General features: G+C 49.2%; 1 protein-coding gene across 2 annotated transcripts in view; it reads right to left on the reverse strand.

Moving 5' to 3' along the window:
• LOC125282542 (protein Shroom2-like) overlaps nucleotides 1-14006 on the reverse strand; it is a 137194-nt gene extending 123188 nt beyond the window's left edge. For both annotated transcript variants that reach the window (XM_048217545.2, XM_048217544.2), the window contains exon 1: nucleotides 13840-14006. In XM_048217545.2, the coding sequence (XP_048073502.1) occupies nucleotides 13840-13998 (159 nt within the window). In that variant the 5' untranslated portion in view covers nucleotides 13999-14006. The remainder of the gene's footprint in view (nucleotides 1-13839) is intronic.
• Between the last annotated feature and the right edge of the window lie 951 nt (nucleotides 14007-14957).

Consider the following 14957-nt stretch of genomic DNA (forward strand, 5'->3'; position numbering starts at 1 on the left):
TGGCAACGCCTCAAACAACACAGGATGTTGGGGAGCAGCTAATGCTTCTCCAAAGCACTACATGGCAATCTGGAGCACACCTCTGAATCATCTGCAGACCCTGTTACAATGCAGATTCTGACTCAGCAGGTCTGGGGTAGGGCTCGAGAGTCCGCATGTCTCACAAGCCCCCAGGGGGTGCTGCTACTGCTGGTCCCAGGACCATGCTCTGCCCAACAAGAGTCCAAAGCAGAGCTGTCCAATGGAAATACGAGAGCCACACATGCAACCTTCCCTTCTGTAGGAACTGTATTTTAGAAAGCAAAGAAATATATGAAGTTTATTTTAATAATATACTTAACTTGGGGCGCCTGGGTGGCTCAGTAGGTTAAGCGTCTGCCTTCGGCTCAGGTCCCGATCTCGGGGTCCTGGAATCGAGTCCAACATTGGGCTCTGCTCTGCGGGGAGTCTGCTTCTCCCTCTGCCCGCCCCACTCGTGCTCGCTCGCTCTCACTCTTTCTCTCAAATACATAAATATTTAACGTATCTAACCAATTGGAGCCAAATTATGATCATTTCAACAGATACACAATATAAAGGAATTATGAATGAGCTATTTTATGTCTTTTTTTTTTTTTTTTTGACCAGACTAAATCTAAAATCCAGTGTGTATTTTAGCTTACAGTACATGTCACTTTGGCCCAGCCACATTTCAAGCACGCACTGCACCTGGAGATGGGAGAGGGATCTGCACACCCCGGCTCCGTCCAGGACGCACTTGAGAGCACCTAGGCGAGAGAGGAGAGACAGGGAAGAGCCTTCCAGAGAAATCACATCACAGCAGACGGCAAAGGACAAGAGCCAGTCAAGGCTGTTTGTACAATGGTCAGAAAGAAAGGCAGAGAAAGCGTTTTCTTGTGAATAAGACACATTTTTCAGACGACAACTGCAGCCATGGGAATTCTGAGGACTGAACTCTGGAAAAGCTGCCCAAGTTCCCCGGGCGCAAGAAGGGGCATCCTTAGTCACCAGCAGAGCATGGAGAGTGTACCTGTGTGGTATCAGGTAGTAACTCCTTTCCCCTATTTACACCAGTCGCTGAAGATGGGGAAGGAGGACGGAAAGAGCACCCCCACCCTCATAAACCCTAGAGGGTATCAGCTGTGATGTCTTGTGGTTATAATGACACAAAATAAATATGATTGCAGCAGCAGCAGGCCTATCTTTCCAAGTCCAGATGTTTCCTTCCCAAACTTTCATTCAAAGTTCAGGACATCTAGGGGCACCTGGGCGGCTCAGTCGGTTAAGCATCCGACTCTCGGTCTCAGCTCAGGTCATGATCTCAGGGTCCAGAGTTCAAGTCCCGCTTTGGGCTCCATGCTGAGCCAGCGTGGAGCCTACTTAAAAAAAAAAAAGGGTTCAGAACGTCTAAACATAAAGGAAAATTAAAAGAAAAGCTTACACGTACCAAACAGTTGTTTTAAAAAGTGACATATTTGACCAATATAGTCACTTGCCCAGTTAGGGCTTTTGAAAAAATATGCCTGTCTAGAAAAAACTAGTAAAACTCAATATATTCCACAATAACAAAACATGTCACTTTTAAAATTCCAAGTGGCATACACAAAACTAAGCTTCCTTTAAGCTTCCTCTGATTCCAAAGATTGACAACAGTGTAATTCTTGGGAGCATTGCCTTCAAGCAATGAATAATTAGATCTCAATGGCACAAAGCAAAGAATTCCAGAGACACGGAAAATGAATCAATATAGCTGTACCACCAGAAATAAGATTACTATATGTTCTGACTACTCATCAATTGTTTCCTTTTCTTTCATTTTTTTCAAGATGGTTTTAATGTTTCTGCACCAAGAAAAACCATCACTATGCCTAAAAATTTGTAAGCCTATGTACAATTAGCCCAGATAAGTATCTCTGTGCTTACAAACTTACAAACACACGCACAATTATGCTAAACAGATGCAGCTTTAGCAGCTGGAAGCCACAGGCAAAGAAGCCTCTTCATGTCCTTGGAGAGTCAGGGAGGGCCACTAGTCCCGGGCTCCGGCCCCCGCCCGCCTTGCCCACCTGTTCCCAGGCTTTCCAGCCCTCCAAGCACAAGAGACCCTTCTCCTGTCCCTCAGATCCCCATAGCAATGCCACCTTCCTCCCGAGACCACTGTGACTCTGCACTCGTCTTTACCACGCTTTCTTCCTCGGTCTAACTCATGCGTCTAAGTCCTGTTCCCCAGAGGGGAAAAACAGTCTGCCATACAAGATGATAATTAATTAATCTGATAAAGGCGGCCCTGCTAATGAAGATTTAATGTGTAACCCTCCCAGGCAACATCTTCTGCACGTTAAGCATGGTGGTAAAGGAAAGGACAATTCAACTAGGAGGAAGGTCCGAGCTGTGACATCATACCAGCGGGTGGCCACCCACCCTGTCCCCTGGCCAGTCCTACCGGAGTGCCAATTACCTAGACTGGGGATTCTCCCCGCCTCTGCCCTACCTCGCCTCTGCCCTACCTCTCTGTAGCTTCCAGGCAATCATCTGCAGGGAGGAGAAGGCAAACCAACGCAGAGTGAAAATTAAATTACCGTCTGAGAGGAAAAGCTAAGGTGGATTCTCCCTGCCTCTGCAGGTGGAAGGAAGCCAAAACGATGGCACACAGTCTCATTTTATATAATAAGAGTGTGGGGAACAAGCTACGTGCTAATTGGACACCCACAGAGATTCCTTCTGCAAGGTAAATAATCATTCCCTCCTGTATGCATGTAAATTAAGTGTTATATATTCGATCTCTTAAAGCCAGGCATATTTGTTAAAAGGAAAACTTTGATTTCTCTCTGGATTTCACTTGTTGGAATGGTCTCTTATGGTACGTAATCCAAGAAATGTGTAATGGCTCAAACACAGCGGAGGCTTGCTTCTCTCTCGTGTCATGGTATTATGGGAGGGTAACCCTGTTGCGGGCGGCCACCTCCTCCGGTATCCAGGGACCCATGCCGACAGGATGCTGCCCTAGTTCTACCTTCATTCAACCAGAAGAGGGGAAAGGAGGACAGGCTGAAATGGCAGACGTCACCTCCCTGGCATCTGACTGGGCAGAACCGTCACAAGGTCTCATCGAGCTGTGTGAAGCTGGGAAACACAGTCCGGCAGTGTATCCAGATGGAGGAGACCCGGACCACAGCAGTGAGCGGACGGCGTCCCTGCCAAGCCTGGAGGTCCCGCTCCACGCCCCGAAAGGCTTTCTACTGCCACCGAGGGAAGCATCACAAAATAGAGCCTCTCATCATTGGGACAGTTAGCCTTCATCTTTCCTACTACTTGCCCTTCCCAAGGTCACTTTTCTAACATCCTATTCTTCTGAACATCACATCGATCTGAAAGAGTATTAGTGTTATAAAAATAAGAATCACTATTATTTAAAAAAATTGATAGATGGGGTGCCTGGCTGGTTCAGTCAGTGGAGCGTGAGACCCTTGATCTCAGGGTCGTGAATTCAAGCCCCACGCTACGTACAGAGATTACTCAAAAATGAAATATTAAAAAAAAATTATGGAAAAGAAGAAACGATCGCGTCCAGTGGGGTGTAAATAGCACAACCAATGTATTGTTGCTGGGCAATAGACATGTATTTTAATTAAATGCTTTCCTTCAAATACCATAGTGAACTATCAAAATCAGTAACGAAATCTACAGGAGAGAATTAAAATGCCGCCACACCAAAGCTAGCTTAAAGCGTTACCATAGTGAATTGGTGGTTCAATGCATTAACATTATTTTTTATAGTTTTCCAAATTTTTTTTTTAAGATTTTATTTTCAAGTAATCTCTATACCCAACATGGGGCTCAAACTCACAGCCCCGAGACCAAGAGCTATGTGCTCTACTAACTGAACCAGCCAGGCACCCCAGTTTTCCAATTCTTTTTTTTTTTTTTTTAAAGATTTTATTTATAAGATGCCTGGGTGGCTCAGTTGGTGAAGCATCTGCCCTTGGCTCAGGTCATGATCCCGGGGTCCTGGGATCGAGTCCTGCATCAGGCTCCTTGCTCAGCAGGGAGCGTGCTTCTGCCTTTGCCTGCCACTCTCCCTGCTTGTGCTCTCTCCCTCTCTCTCTGACCAATAAAATCTTCAAAAAAAAAAAAAAAAAAGAATTTATTTATTTATTTAATTGAGAGAGAAAGAGCGAGAGGGAGCACAACCAGGGGGGCAGCAGGAGGAGAGGCAGAAGCAGAACCCCACTGAGAAGGGAGTCCGATGCGGGGCTGGATCCCAGGACCCCGGGATCATGACCTGAGCCGAAGGCAGACGCTTCACCAACCGAGTCATACAGGTGCCCCGCAGTTTTCCAATTCTTAATGAAACAGAACTGAATAGTGCAAAGGGAGGAAGGGGAGGAGACAAGGAATCTAAATTTCATAAACTAGTTTTATATTTCACCTCATTTAATTCCCATGAAACTATAATAGAATGGGAATGACTCTAGCGTGACAGGGTGAGGACTGGAGATTGGAAAGGTGCAGGACAGAGTAAAGATCCGGCCTCAAAGGCAGGCACTGCCAGTTAGCACTAGTGAGAACCTTCCCAACTGGAACCACTGCGGCCACACAGGGCTGGACGTGACGACTCTCACTTGCGGATCAGAGCAGGGATCCTGCAGTCGGTTGTACCTCACATCACCTTCCCAATCTGCCCTATACTGGAAAGTTAGTTTCAGTAGTGGTAAGAGTTACTGTTTGACGAGGACGGGACTGGCCCAGAAAGAACCAACTGAAGCTACGGCCTTAAAGGACTCCCTAGGGAAGCAACCTCAGCACATCACTCAGCCACATGCACATAGCTTCCAAAGAACATTTCGGTCACCTACTCTTACATACCCGCAGCAGACCATGAGGGTCACTCAACAGTCAAAGAGAGCCTCTAACAGGGAAGAGAGAAGCCAAAACAAAAACACAGCACAGCTTGGAAACTCAATCTATGCAGAAAGAAGACTTTAAAAAAAAGAAAAAAAAAAGCAGCTTACTTTTATCCTCAAAGATATGAAAGAAGAACTATGAAACAAGATCAGGAGATAAAAAAGGAACACCTGGAACAATAAAATCTTTGGAATTTGAAAAAACGTCATAAATTTAAAATTCAACGTAAGAACTGAAAGATAAGGCTGTAGAAATCTCCCAAAAAGAACAAAAATATGGCGCGCCTGGGTGGCTCAGTCGGTTAAGCATCTGACTTCAGCTCAGATCATGATCTCGGGGTCCTGGGATCGAACCCCGCATCCAGCCCTGCGTGCAGACCCCGAAGATCCCAAGGTCGAGTCCCACGTGCTCAGTGGCGAGTCAGCTTCTCCATCTCCCTTCTCCCTTTCCCCTGCTCGTGCTCTCTCTCTCAAATAAATAAATAAAATCTTAAAAAAAAGAATAAGAATACAAATAAATGAAAAATAAGTCAGAAAAATTAGCACCAGTCCAAAGAGCAAGAAACGCAAAGGTCTGCCCTCCCTGCAGCAATGGCGAATGGACACCATCTGCAAGGAGCTGAGGGAGAACCATCTCCAACGGAAACCTCCACACCAAACAATCCCTTCTCTGTGGAGACAAAGTGGTATTTCCAGATAGAAAACGTCTTTAAAGACTGCCCCCTGTGTGTTGGAATATATTAAAAGAAGATTTTTCACAATTGGGGAAGATTTGGAGGCTGAATCAATGACAAATGTGTAGGAAATCAAGCAAAGACACAAAAACTACCATTAACCTTAGTGATTATGAAAACTTGCACAGGAAAAATAATCCTAGTTTGTACCACCAGGCTCAGCAGTGACAGCACTGGCCATCAAAATAATGCACACAGGGGCGCCTGGGTGGCACAGCGGTTAAGCGTCTGCCTTCGGCTCAGGGCGTGACCCCAGCGTTATGGGATCGAGCCCCACATCAGGCTCCTCTGGTATGAGCCTGCTTCTTCCTCTCCCACTCCCCCTGCTTGTGTTCCCTCTCTCCCTGGCTGTCTCTCTGTGTCAAATAAATAAATAAAATCTTTAAAAAAAAAAATAATGCACACAGTGTTAACTCAGTTCTTCTCAAAGGGGGTGATTCCCCCCCCCGGCCCCCTCCCCACGCGCACGAGACATGCGGCAATGTCTGGAGACAGGTTTGGTTGGCACAACTGGAGTGAGGGGAGCTACTGGGCTCTGGTGGGTAGAGGCCAGGGAAGCTGCTCGTGTTACAATGCACAGGGCAGCCCCCCAAAACAAAGAGCTGCACCTGACCCTTAAACGCCACAGGGGTTAGGGGCACTGATGCTCCACGTGGTTGAAAATCAGTGTGCAACGTCTGACTCCCCGAAACTTAACTACTAATAGCCTACTATTGGCGGAGGCCTGTTAACACAATCTTCGTATGTTTCACGTATTTTCTATGTTGTATGTATTATATACTACATTCTTACGATGAAGAAAGCTAGAAAAAAGGAAACGTGATTAAGAGAATCATAAAGAGGGGCGCGTGGCTGGCTCAGTCAGTAGAGCATGCGACTCTTGACTGCAGGATTGTGAGTTTGAGCCCCAAGCTGGGTGTAGAGATTACTTAAAAATAAAATTAGAAAAAAATAAAGAAAATCATAAGGAAAAGATATTTATGGTACTGTACCACATTTATCGAAAACACAAATATATGTACAAGAGGACCCGCATTGGTCAAATCCATGTTGCTCAAGGCTAAACTGTATTTGACCCAAAATGTCAATAGTGCTGAAGTTGAAAAACCCTCTTCTAACTAAAATGGCGATGTAATCAGATTTGAAGTGTGGGATGGATGATGGCAAGAAATGTGCCCGGGTACATGGTGGGAAAGAGGTGTGCAGAAAAAGGCTAAATCCCAATTTTCTACGTAGTGGGAAGTCAACAGTTAGGAACAAACAGAAGTAGCAGCAATAGAGAATGTAAGCAAATGCCAAATGACAGCAGCTAAAAAGTTTCAATCGTGGTCTCCAGGGAAGGGGAAATGGCAGTGGGGAGCTGTTGGTATGATAACAGGCCCTGAGGAACTATTTGATTATTTAAACTGTGCCAGAACCACTTTGATACAAATGAAAACAAAACTCAAAAAGATACACTAATATTTTGTCCCCTTCCTTCCACGAATAAGTAAAAATGTTGCCTTTACGGCACACATAATCTACCAGGCCTGGAATATTATTTGCCTTTGATCTGAACATTTTAGTCACCTCTGTCCAAAACAAAGATAATCCCAACCCTGCCCAGCCGATGTAGGGTACAGTTCTTCCTTCCCCATCCCAGAGAGGATGACGGTCTCTAACAATACCCTAGGGATTTAAAAAAAAAAAGACAGCCCTGGTTAAAAAAATGTTACTTTTCTTTTCTTTTTTTTTTTTTTTTAAGATTTTATTTATTTATTCATTCGACAGAGATAGAGACAGCCAGCGAGAGAGGGAACACAAGCAGGGGGAGTGGGAGAGGAAGAAGCAGGCTCATAGCAGAAGAGCCTGATGTGGGGCTCGATCCCACAACGCCGGGATCACGCCCTGAGCCAAAGGCAGACGCTTAACCGCTGTGCCACCCAGGCGCCCCAAAAATGTTACTTTTCTGTTACAATTCAGAAAATCCTGCCCAGAACTGCCTTATTTGTCTGAACCTAAAACAAGGTTAGTCCAATTATTTTTTTGATGATACCCTATTGTCCTACTAAGACCCATTCCCCAAAGAGAAGCCTTAACATTTACGCCAGTAAACAGAATAGGCACCATCTACCAGAAGACAACCCAAATATTTGATCCAACAAGGCAACAGAAAAACAATTCTTCCAGAATTTACCAGTGTGAGAAGCTGCCAGTGTTTTAAAAAGACCAAAGAGAGTAACGTGGAACCCTCAGCTCTTTCAAAATCCTTCATGGGAGTGAAAGTTTTTAGCTTGGAGGAGCTGCAGCTTGCAGAATTTCTCCCCCAAGTGTTGCCCCACTCCTGACCACAGTGTTTCAAAGTAAAAGAAGTAAGACCTGAATAAAAAGTCTATTCAGCCTTTCAATCCTTAAATTATCTTGTCGAATGTTTACAGTGTTCCCAGTGTACAAGGAGAAAAGCTCCACAGAGGCCCTAAGAAATCCACAAACCCAGGTTTATTTGCATGCTGACACAAAACAGCTTTGGCAAGAGGGCAACTCCAAGCCGCGTTCCAAGTAGACAAACCAGCCGGTTCCAAGCAGGGAGCCAGCCAGGTTCTGTGGCCATGAAGTAGAAAGGTATGTTAAGAAATCCCAGCTCACGGGGACAAGGTGAAAATGACTACTTTTAAGAGCGTTTCCTTATCATGCTAGTCTACATTTAGCTCTCGGGCAAACCAGCTTTCTTTTTTTAAAAGACGAATGGCAGGACATGTTCAGAAATACTTACAACTGCATCAGGAAGCCCCAGTCCAACGTGACGTAGAAGCGTGCTGCACAGCTTACCTTTACAGCTATTTGCCCCACAGAAGCCTGCGGGGTGACAGATGCGACTCAAGCTCGAGTCACGGGGCAGGAAGAATCCTCCACCCACTGGCACTCGCAGCCACCAGACCTTGGGATAGGATGTCACGCCACCTGACCGCCCACTCCTGCACTCAACGCACCTGTGCAAGACCAAGGGTTGAGAAGAGGGCCGTGTGTGGGAGGCAGAGACTGGGACAGGGTAACAAAGACACGTGCGAGGGGCAGCTCTGCCCCGAAAGGGGCTTTCAGCACATGAAAGAAAACTCACCTCTTTTTTGTTTTTTAACCATACTAATGATTCTTCATATACAAATGAGTCTTCAGAATGACACGCACCCTAGCAACTCAGGAGTCCGCAGCTGGCCTCAGAAAGTGTCTGCGGTCCCCCAACTGAGGAGCTAGAGCCGCCAGGGTGCCCACAGCCCGCGGGGCCACGGCCGTCTGTCCGACAGCCAGGATCTGTGAGCGCACACACTCACGTGCTTTCACGCAGACAGTGAGCGAGATCCACACGGAAGTTCACCTCTGTCAGCCCCTCAGCCCCTGCTGAATTCATCACATCCCTCTTTTCCAAAGCCGTATTTACTGAGATTTGACAAAGGACTTCGTCTGTTGGGGACAAATAAAAAGACATGAGGACAACAACGTGTCCTGACCAAGGCTACCACCAACCTCCCTGGTCACCAATGACAGTGACTCAGCCAGGTCCCGTCAAATGGAGCCCCTTTTCAAGCCACTAAGGCAGGCACCTCAGGTGCTCTGTGCCTCCCACCCCCACCCACCACCAACGGCCAGTCTTTGCCCTGAGCCTTGGCGCTGTCTGGAGCTCTGGCTAATGGTTTACTTAGGACACATGCCACCTGTCTGTGTGACCTCCATTCAAAATATGTGCCCTGATTCCCTTCCACCCCACCAGTAGTATCCAAACTAGAAAGGACATTTGAGGACTTTGTCTCACATCCAGAGAAACATTCTAACGGCACGAAGCCCCCTGAGTGGGTGAGTCAGGCTGGGGGCATCCCACGCCACAGCTCTCCTGCCTTGCTCTAGGATGGCAGTGCTCCCCAAAGGGAACCCAAAAGTCAGCAGCTTCCCAAAGGAGCCACCCATGGGACCACACCAGGCCCAAAGAAATGTCTTCTTTGGTGCTTCTGGCGCGGCCCCGGCATTCTTCAGGGACTCTAAGAAATGGCAAAAAGGAGGGGTCGGAGCTTCATTCCTTCCCCCCTTAAGAAACATTCCTTAGACTGCAGGGGGCCTCCTGACACCCAGCTGGTGCACAGAATGCTCCCTAACAAATCCCCAACATCCCACTTGAAATTCTAGGCCCTCCAGTGACATTTTAGAGATCAGGGCCCTCCCCTCCCCCCCACTGATGTTTTACATTTGCCGACTCCACGGAGAAAGGAACGTGCAAAAACAGGGGACCACATACATGCATCATATCTGTTTACACGGGTCCCCGGATAACCCACATCAAAAGGTGGCCTTGGGAATACTAACAAGACAAAATCGTTGTGGTTTCTTCGGACACAGACATCACCTCAGCTCCCTCTCCAACAGAAGCACGGGAAAACAGCAGCATTGTGTGTTTCGTAGGCCTAGCAAAATGTGAGGCCAGAAGCCAGTATAAAGGTGCTGAGCGGAGACAAATCTGGGTGCCACCTTTCAGCGGAGGTCTGGTGGGACTTCACACACGCACTTCAAATTCCAAGAATGCCACTCCTGGGAAGTGAAGCATCCCTTCTGCCTTCAAAACTAGACCCAAAGAAAAGACTGTCCTTACCCAACAGCCCCACTGAAAGCTCAGAAAACACAGCGCTCAGAAGCTGGAGCTTCCTTTCCTTTCTCTGGCTACAAAAATGCAGATGAAGCAAGTATTTGTTTGAGTTTTACTATGTAAATAAAGCCTATTACCAGGGTCAGCACTTGGGAAGAAAACAGCCCCTCAGGAAAACCTTCCAAAAGGCCAGTGTCTTCACAAAGAAAAATTAACTTGAGCTTTGAAGCTAAAATGCTTTTAAAAACTAAAGTGCTGACAATCTAACGAGGGTAATTTTGCTTGCAGGTAACACCTGACAGTGTCTGGAGACTTTTGTTGGCGGTCACAGCTGGAGTGGGGGTACCCGTGGCATCGAGTGAGTGAGTGGGGACCAGGAATGCTTCCTTACGTCGTACAAGGTACCCAACAGTCCCCACCACAGAGAATGATGCAGACCAGCATATCAGTAGTGCCAAGCTGAAAAATCCTCACCTGAAGGATGTGACAAAGTTACTTCATAGGACATCGCAAGTGTTTCCAGCCAGAGCAGCTGGAACTGAGTAGAGGGGAAGTGGGGACGTTTGGGATCAACAGCTGGTATTTGGGGGCCTTCTCAGGACCTGCCACGTTTGTGACCTCAGGGCACTCCATTTAACTTCCCTTTGCCTTAGCTGTTGCATCTGTAAAATGGGCTGATAAAATTTCTTGATCTGAAGATCACGGATTGAACCAGCCTTTTCTTGGCATTCCTTACAGTTCTAAGATGTGTACTCCTATGAGGCTTTCAAATCAGACCTGTTATCATAAAAAAAGTGTGTCCCCTTACATTTGCTCAAGCTACCCACACATCAGATTCTGTTAAGTATAAAATGGACTGTATAATATCCCAGAGGTCTTATATGTAAAATATTTAGCTATGAGTTTTTTTTTTTAAAGATTTTATTTATTTATTCGACAGAGACAGAGACAGTCAGCGAGAGAAGGAACATAGGCAGGGGGAGTGGGAGAGGAAGAAGCAGGCTCATAGTGGAGAAGCCTGATGTGGGGCTCGATCCCATAACGCCGGGATCACGCCCTGAGCCGAAGGCAGACGCTTAACCGCTGTGCCACCCAGGCGCCCCAGCTATGAGTTTTTTTAAAAGCAAAAAAAAAAAAAAAAAAAAAAAAGGCGCCCTATTAGAAAAATTATAATTTGGACCCCAAATAACAACAATTGTTATAATGAACCCCAGATATGTTTTCCGTAGCTACTGAGGGAGAGTCAAAACTTGCATCAATCCAAATTCTGCAGGTGGAACAATTCTTCCCAGCCTCTATCACAACAGCGGATTCCCACTCTTTAAGTGGTTCTAAATGGACACACTTTCCTTCATCCTTTTCTAATAATGTGACAGTTAATTACCAGCTGTTGGAGTGTAAGCAAGCATAATTGATGACTTAATCCAACAGAAAAGACAAGCATGTGAAATAGTGCCAATACCACATAACACGTCGTTAAGAATGTATAATACACACGTGCACAAGCACGTGTCTCTGCATGTATATACAAGTGTACATGGAAACTCAGTACAGAAGTCCCAAACTCTCCCGATTCCTTTCTTTCCTAAGCAAAGAAACCACCAATTTCCAGTCACATTGCAGCATCTATAAAAACTAGCAGCAGTTTAAGGGAGGGATGTATGGGCCTCTCAGAGAAGAACCCCAAACATTTTGATTCCTGCAAAATCCTGAAACACCATCTGGAAAGGCGGAGCACATCCACTGGTACTAGCCTACCCATACAAACTTTCAAAAGAAAGGAAAAAAAAAAAAGACCGAGAACATCTTAGCAAGTACTGTGCAAGCTAACTGGCAGGCCAGATCAGGAGCAAAAGGCCTCACGTGCCCCCAGAAGGCCCTGGTGTGTGTTTTCTGGGTTTTACTGCCCACCTCCCACAGTCTAGACTGGGGCCTCTTGGACAGAGAGAACAGGGGGCCACTGAGAATACACCACCATTTTTAGAACCTGGGGTACCCACAGAAAGGAGGAGGTGCTCTGGGATCCGCTTCTTCAGCTTCTGGTTAAACAACTGAATTTCAGAGTTTAAAGTGATCTCCAACTCTGATACTGTATAAGGCCTAAAGGCAAGATTTCACCTTAACTAATGTTTTGCAACTTATTACTTCAATTATAATAACAAGTCTGAGGAAGATACGTTGAATTGTGCGTACACCTCTTTTAAAAAAGAAATACATGAAATGCCAAGGGTGTTAGTAATTTACTTGCTATCTTTTTAACATTTGCCATCAGAAATGCCCTGTAAAACCTTTATTTAAAAAAGGCACAGGGCAATACGCTTTAGTACGCATATATGCAGGAAACTACCCTCGCTGGGCAAGCTGTACACACTTTGCTCACCATCTTTTCAAAGAACACAATTCGTTAATGGGTTACACATTAATTTTATAGCAACGACAGCCTTTTTCCCCAGTTGAACATAAATTCAGTGCATATCTAAACAAGCCTCCCCTCAGAGTCTCTGGTTTTGTGAATACAAAAATGAGAGAAAATACAGAACAGAAAAGTCTGACGTCTCATTTGCTATCTTGAACAACCAAGCCACACCAGTTCCCAAGTGCATCACGGGTGGGGTGGGTTAGGAGTGACCTTATACCTTCCTGCTGTGGTGAAGCAGGACAGTAGAAAAAAACCCAGCAAGTCACCTTCAAACTCCTGTAGACGCCAAGAATTTTTACATTTTAAAGGGAACTTTGTCCCTAGAAAAAGCCTGACCCAACCCTCCCCAGAGAAGCGACACTTCTGAAGAAAACAGGATGATGGGTTTGTTGTTTTGTGATTTCACAGGTCTATACAAGTTCAGCTGGTCAATTTCAAGATCAACTGCTGTTTTGAGACAAGAGAATTCAAAGTGTGAAAGCACCCACCTTCCCCTACCACACACACTTAACGCAAAACACCTTCCTGATGAGACACATTAGAAACTTATTACTGGAGTTCAAATCCCACTTTGAAAAAGGACACTGAAAGTTTCGGTACGTCTCTGCACGTCCCAGAGCGCCATGGATCTAGGGCTGGAAGCCGAAAGTCAGTAAATATTGATGGCCTGATGGGAATCGAGAAGCTGGGCTAGCGACAGCTGCTCGTCTGGGTTTCCTAGTGATAAGGGGTACAGGTTCAAGGAGGGGCAGAACCAAAGGCCTACAGTGACAAACACAGGGACGGTTCTGTCCACCCCCTGGCACGTGGGACTGTTCCTCCCCCACCCCTGGGCAGCCCCACAGGTGCAGGCCGCCGCTGGCAAAGCCGGGAGTGACAGGGGACCCAGCCAGGCCCCTTCTCGAAGGAGGAGGGGTGGGGACCCGGAACAGTAGCCATTTAAACTCTGCGGCGCTGGGGAGTCTACAGGACTGGGTGCCGCCGCAGAGCGGCCGGGGCCACGCACCTTTGCGGGTCCCGGTGCCCCCGTCCCCGCAGGTGACCCAGGCACACTAGCGCCCCCGGGTTGGGGACACGATTGTCCCGCCCCTCCGGCGCCCCCACCCCCGACAAAATCCCCCGCCCCGCGGTCACCTTTAGGCTGTCACCGTAAGGGTCCCGCGGCCCCCTCACCTTAGTGATGACCAGCGGCTCGCCGTGCTCGCGGCCGCCTTTCAGGGTGAAGCCCCACGGGGCGCCGCCGCTCAGCTGCACCTCCACCAAGCGCCCGCCGTCGGGCGCCCGCGCCTCGGCCAGGCGCTCGGGCCGCGCGCGGGGCTCGGCGCCCTCCATGGCGCGGGGCGCGGAGCGCGCAGGCGGCGCGGCCGCTCAGCCCCCAGGGCCCGTCCGGCCCGCGCCCATGCACTCAGGGGAGCCCCGGCAGGCCGAGGGCGAGGGAGGGTCCGGGTGCTCCTGCCGCCGCCGCCGGCCACTGGCAAACTTGCGCGGCAACTTGGGAGGAAAGTGCCGGCCGGGGCCAGGGAGGGAGCCGGGCGCAGGCGGCGCGGCGCGCGGGGGAGGGCGGGCCGGGCAGGGGGCGGGGCCGGCGCGCTCGAGGGCTCGGGCCGCAAGGCGGGCAGGGGGCGGGGCGCGCGCTGGGCTCCAGAGGGCTGCCCGGAGGGTGGGAGAGGCGGGAGGAGATGCGCGCTCCGGGACCCGCGCGGCCGCCGGGGGATACCGGGGCAAGAGGCGCTCGGGGCAGGGGCGCGCGCGGAGGGACCCCCCCCCCCGCAGTGGCCCCGAGGGTGGAAGGGGGCGAGGGTCGGCACGCACACGGGACCAGTGCCGCGGGCCAGCGATGGGCGTGCTTGCTCGGGACTCCCCAACTAGTTACCCAGAAAGCGAGAGGGGGCGAGGGCCGGCGCGCGCACGGAACCTGTGTCCCTCGCCGGATGCTGGGGCGCGCTCCGGCCCCCCCACCAAGTTATCCGGAGGGTGGGAGGGGCGGGGCGCGCGCTCAGGACCACGCGCCGCTCCGCGCCGCAGGGTCGGGGGGCGGTGGGGGCCGCGACGCGAAGTCCGGCCCTTTCTCCGGCGCCAGCGCCGGGCGGCCCTGAAAGCCTCGGTGCGCGCCAGCCCTCCGCCCAGGAGGCCGAGTCGCTGCAGGTGAGGCGGCGGAAGCGCCCGCGCAGGGCGGGCCGGGGCGGGGCGGGCGGGCGGCGGTCACAGTCCCCGGCGCCCTCCATCTTGGAGCGCGCGGCCGGCCCGGCGCCCCCGCCTTTGTTCACGGGGACCGCGGGTTGCCCGCGGCC

This window comes from Ursus arctos, chromosome Y (assembly GCF_023065955.2).
Source record: "Ursus arctos isolate Adak ecotype North America chromosome Y, UrsArc2.0, whole genome shotgun sequence".
Lineage (NCBI taxonomy): Eukaryota > Metazoa > Chordata > Mammalia > Carnivora > Ursidae > Ursus > Ursus arctos.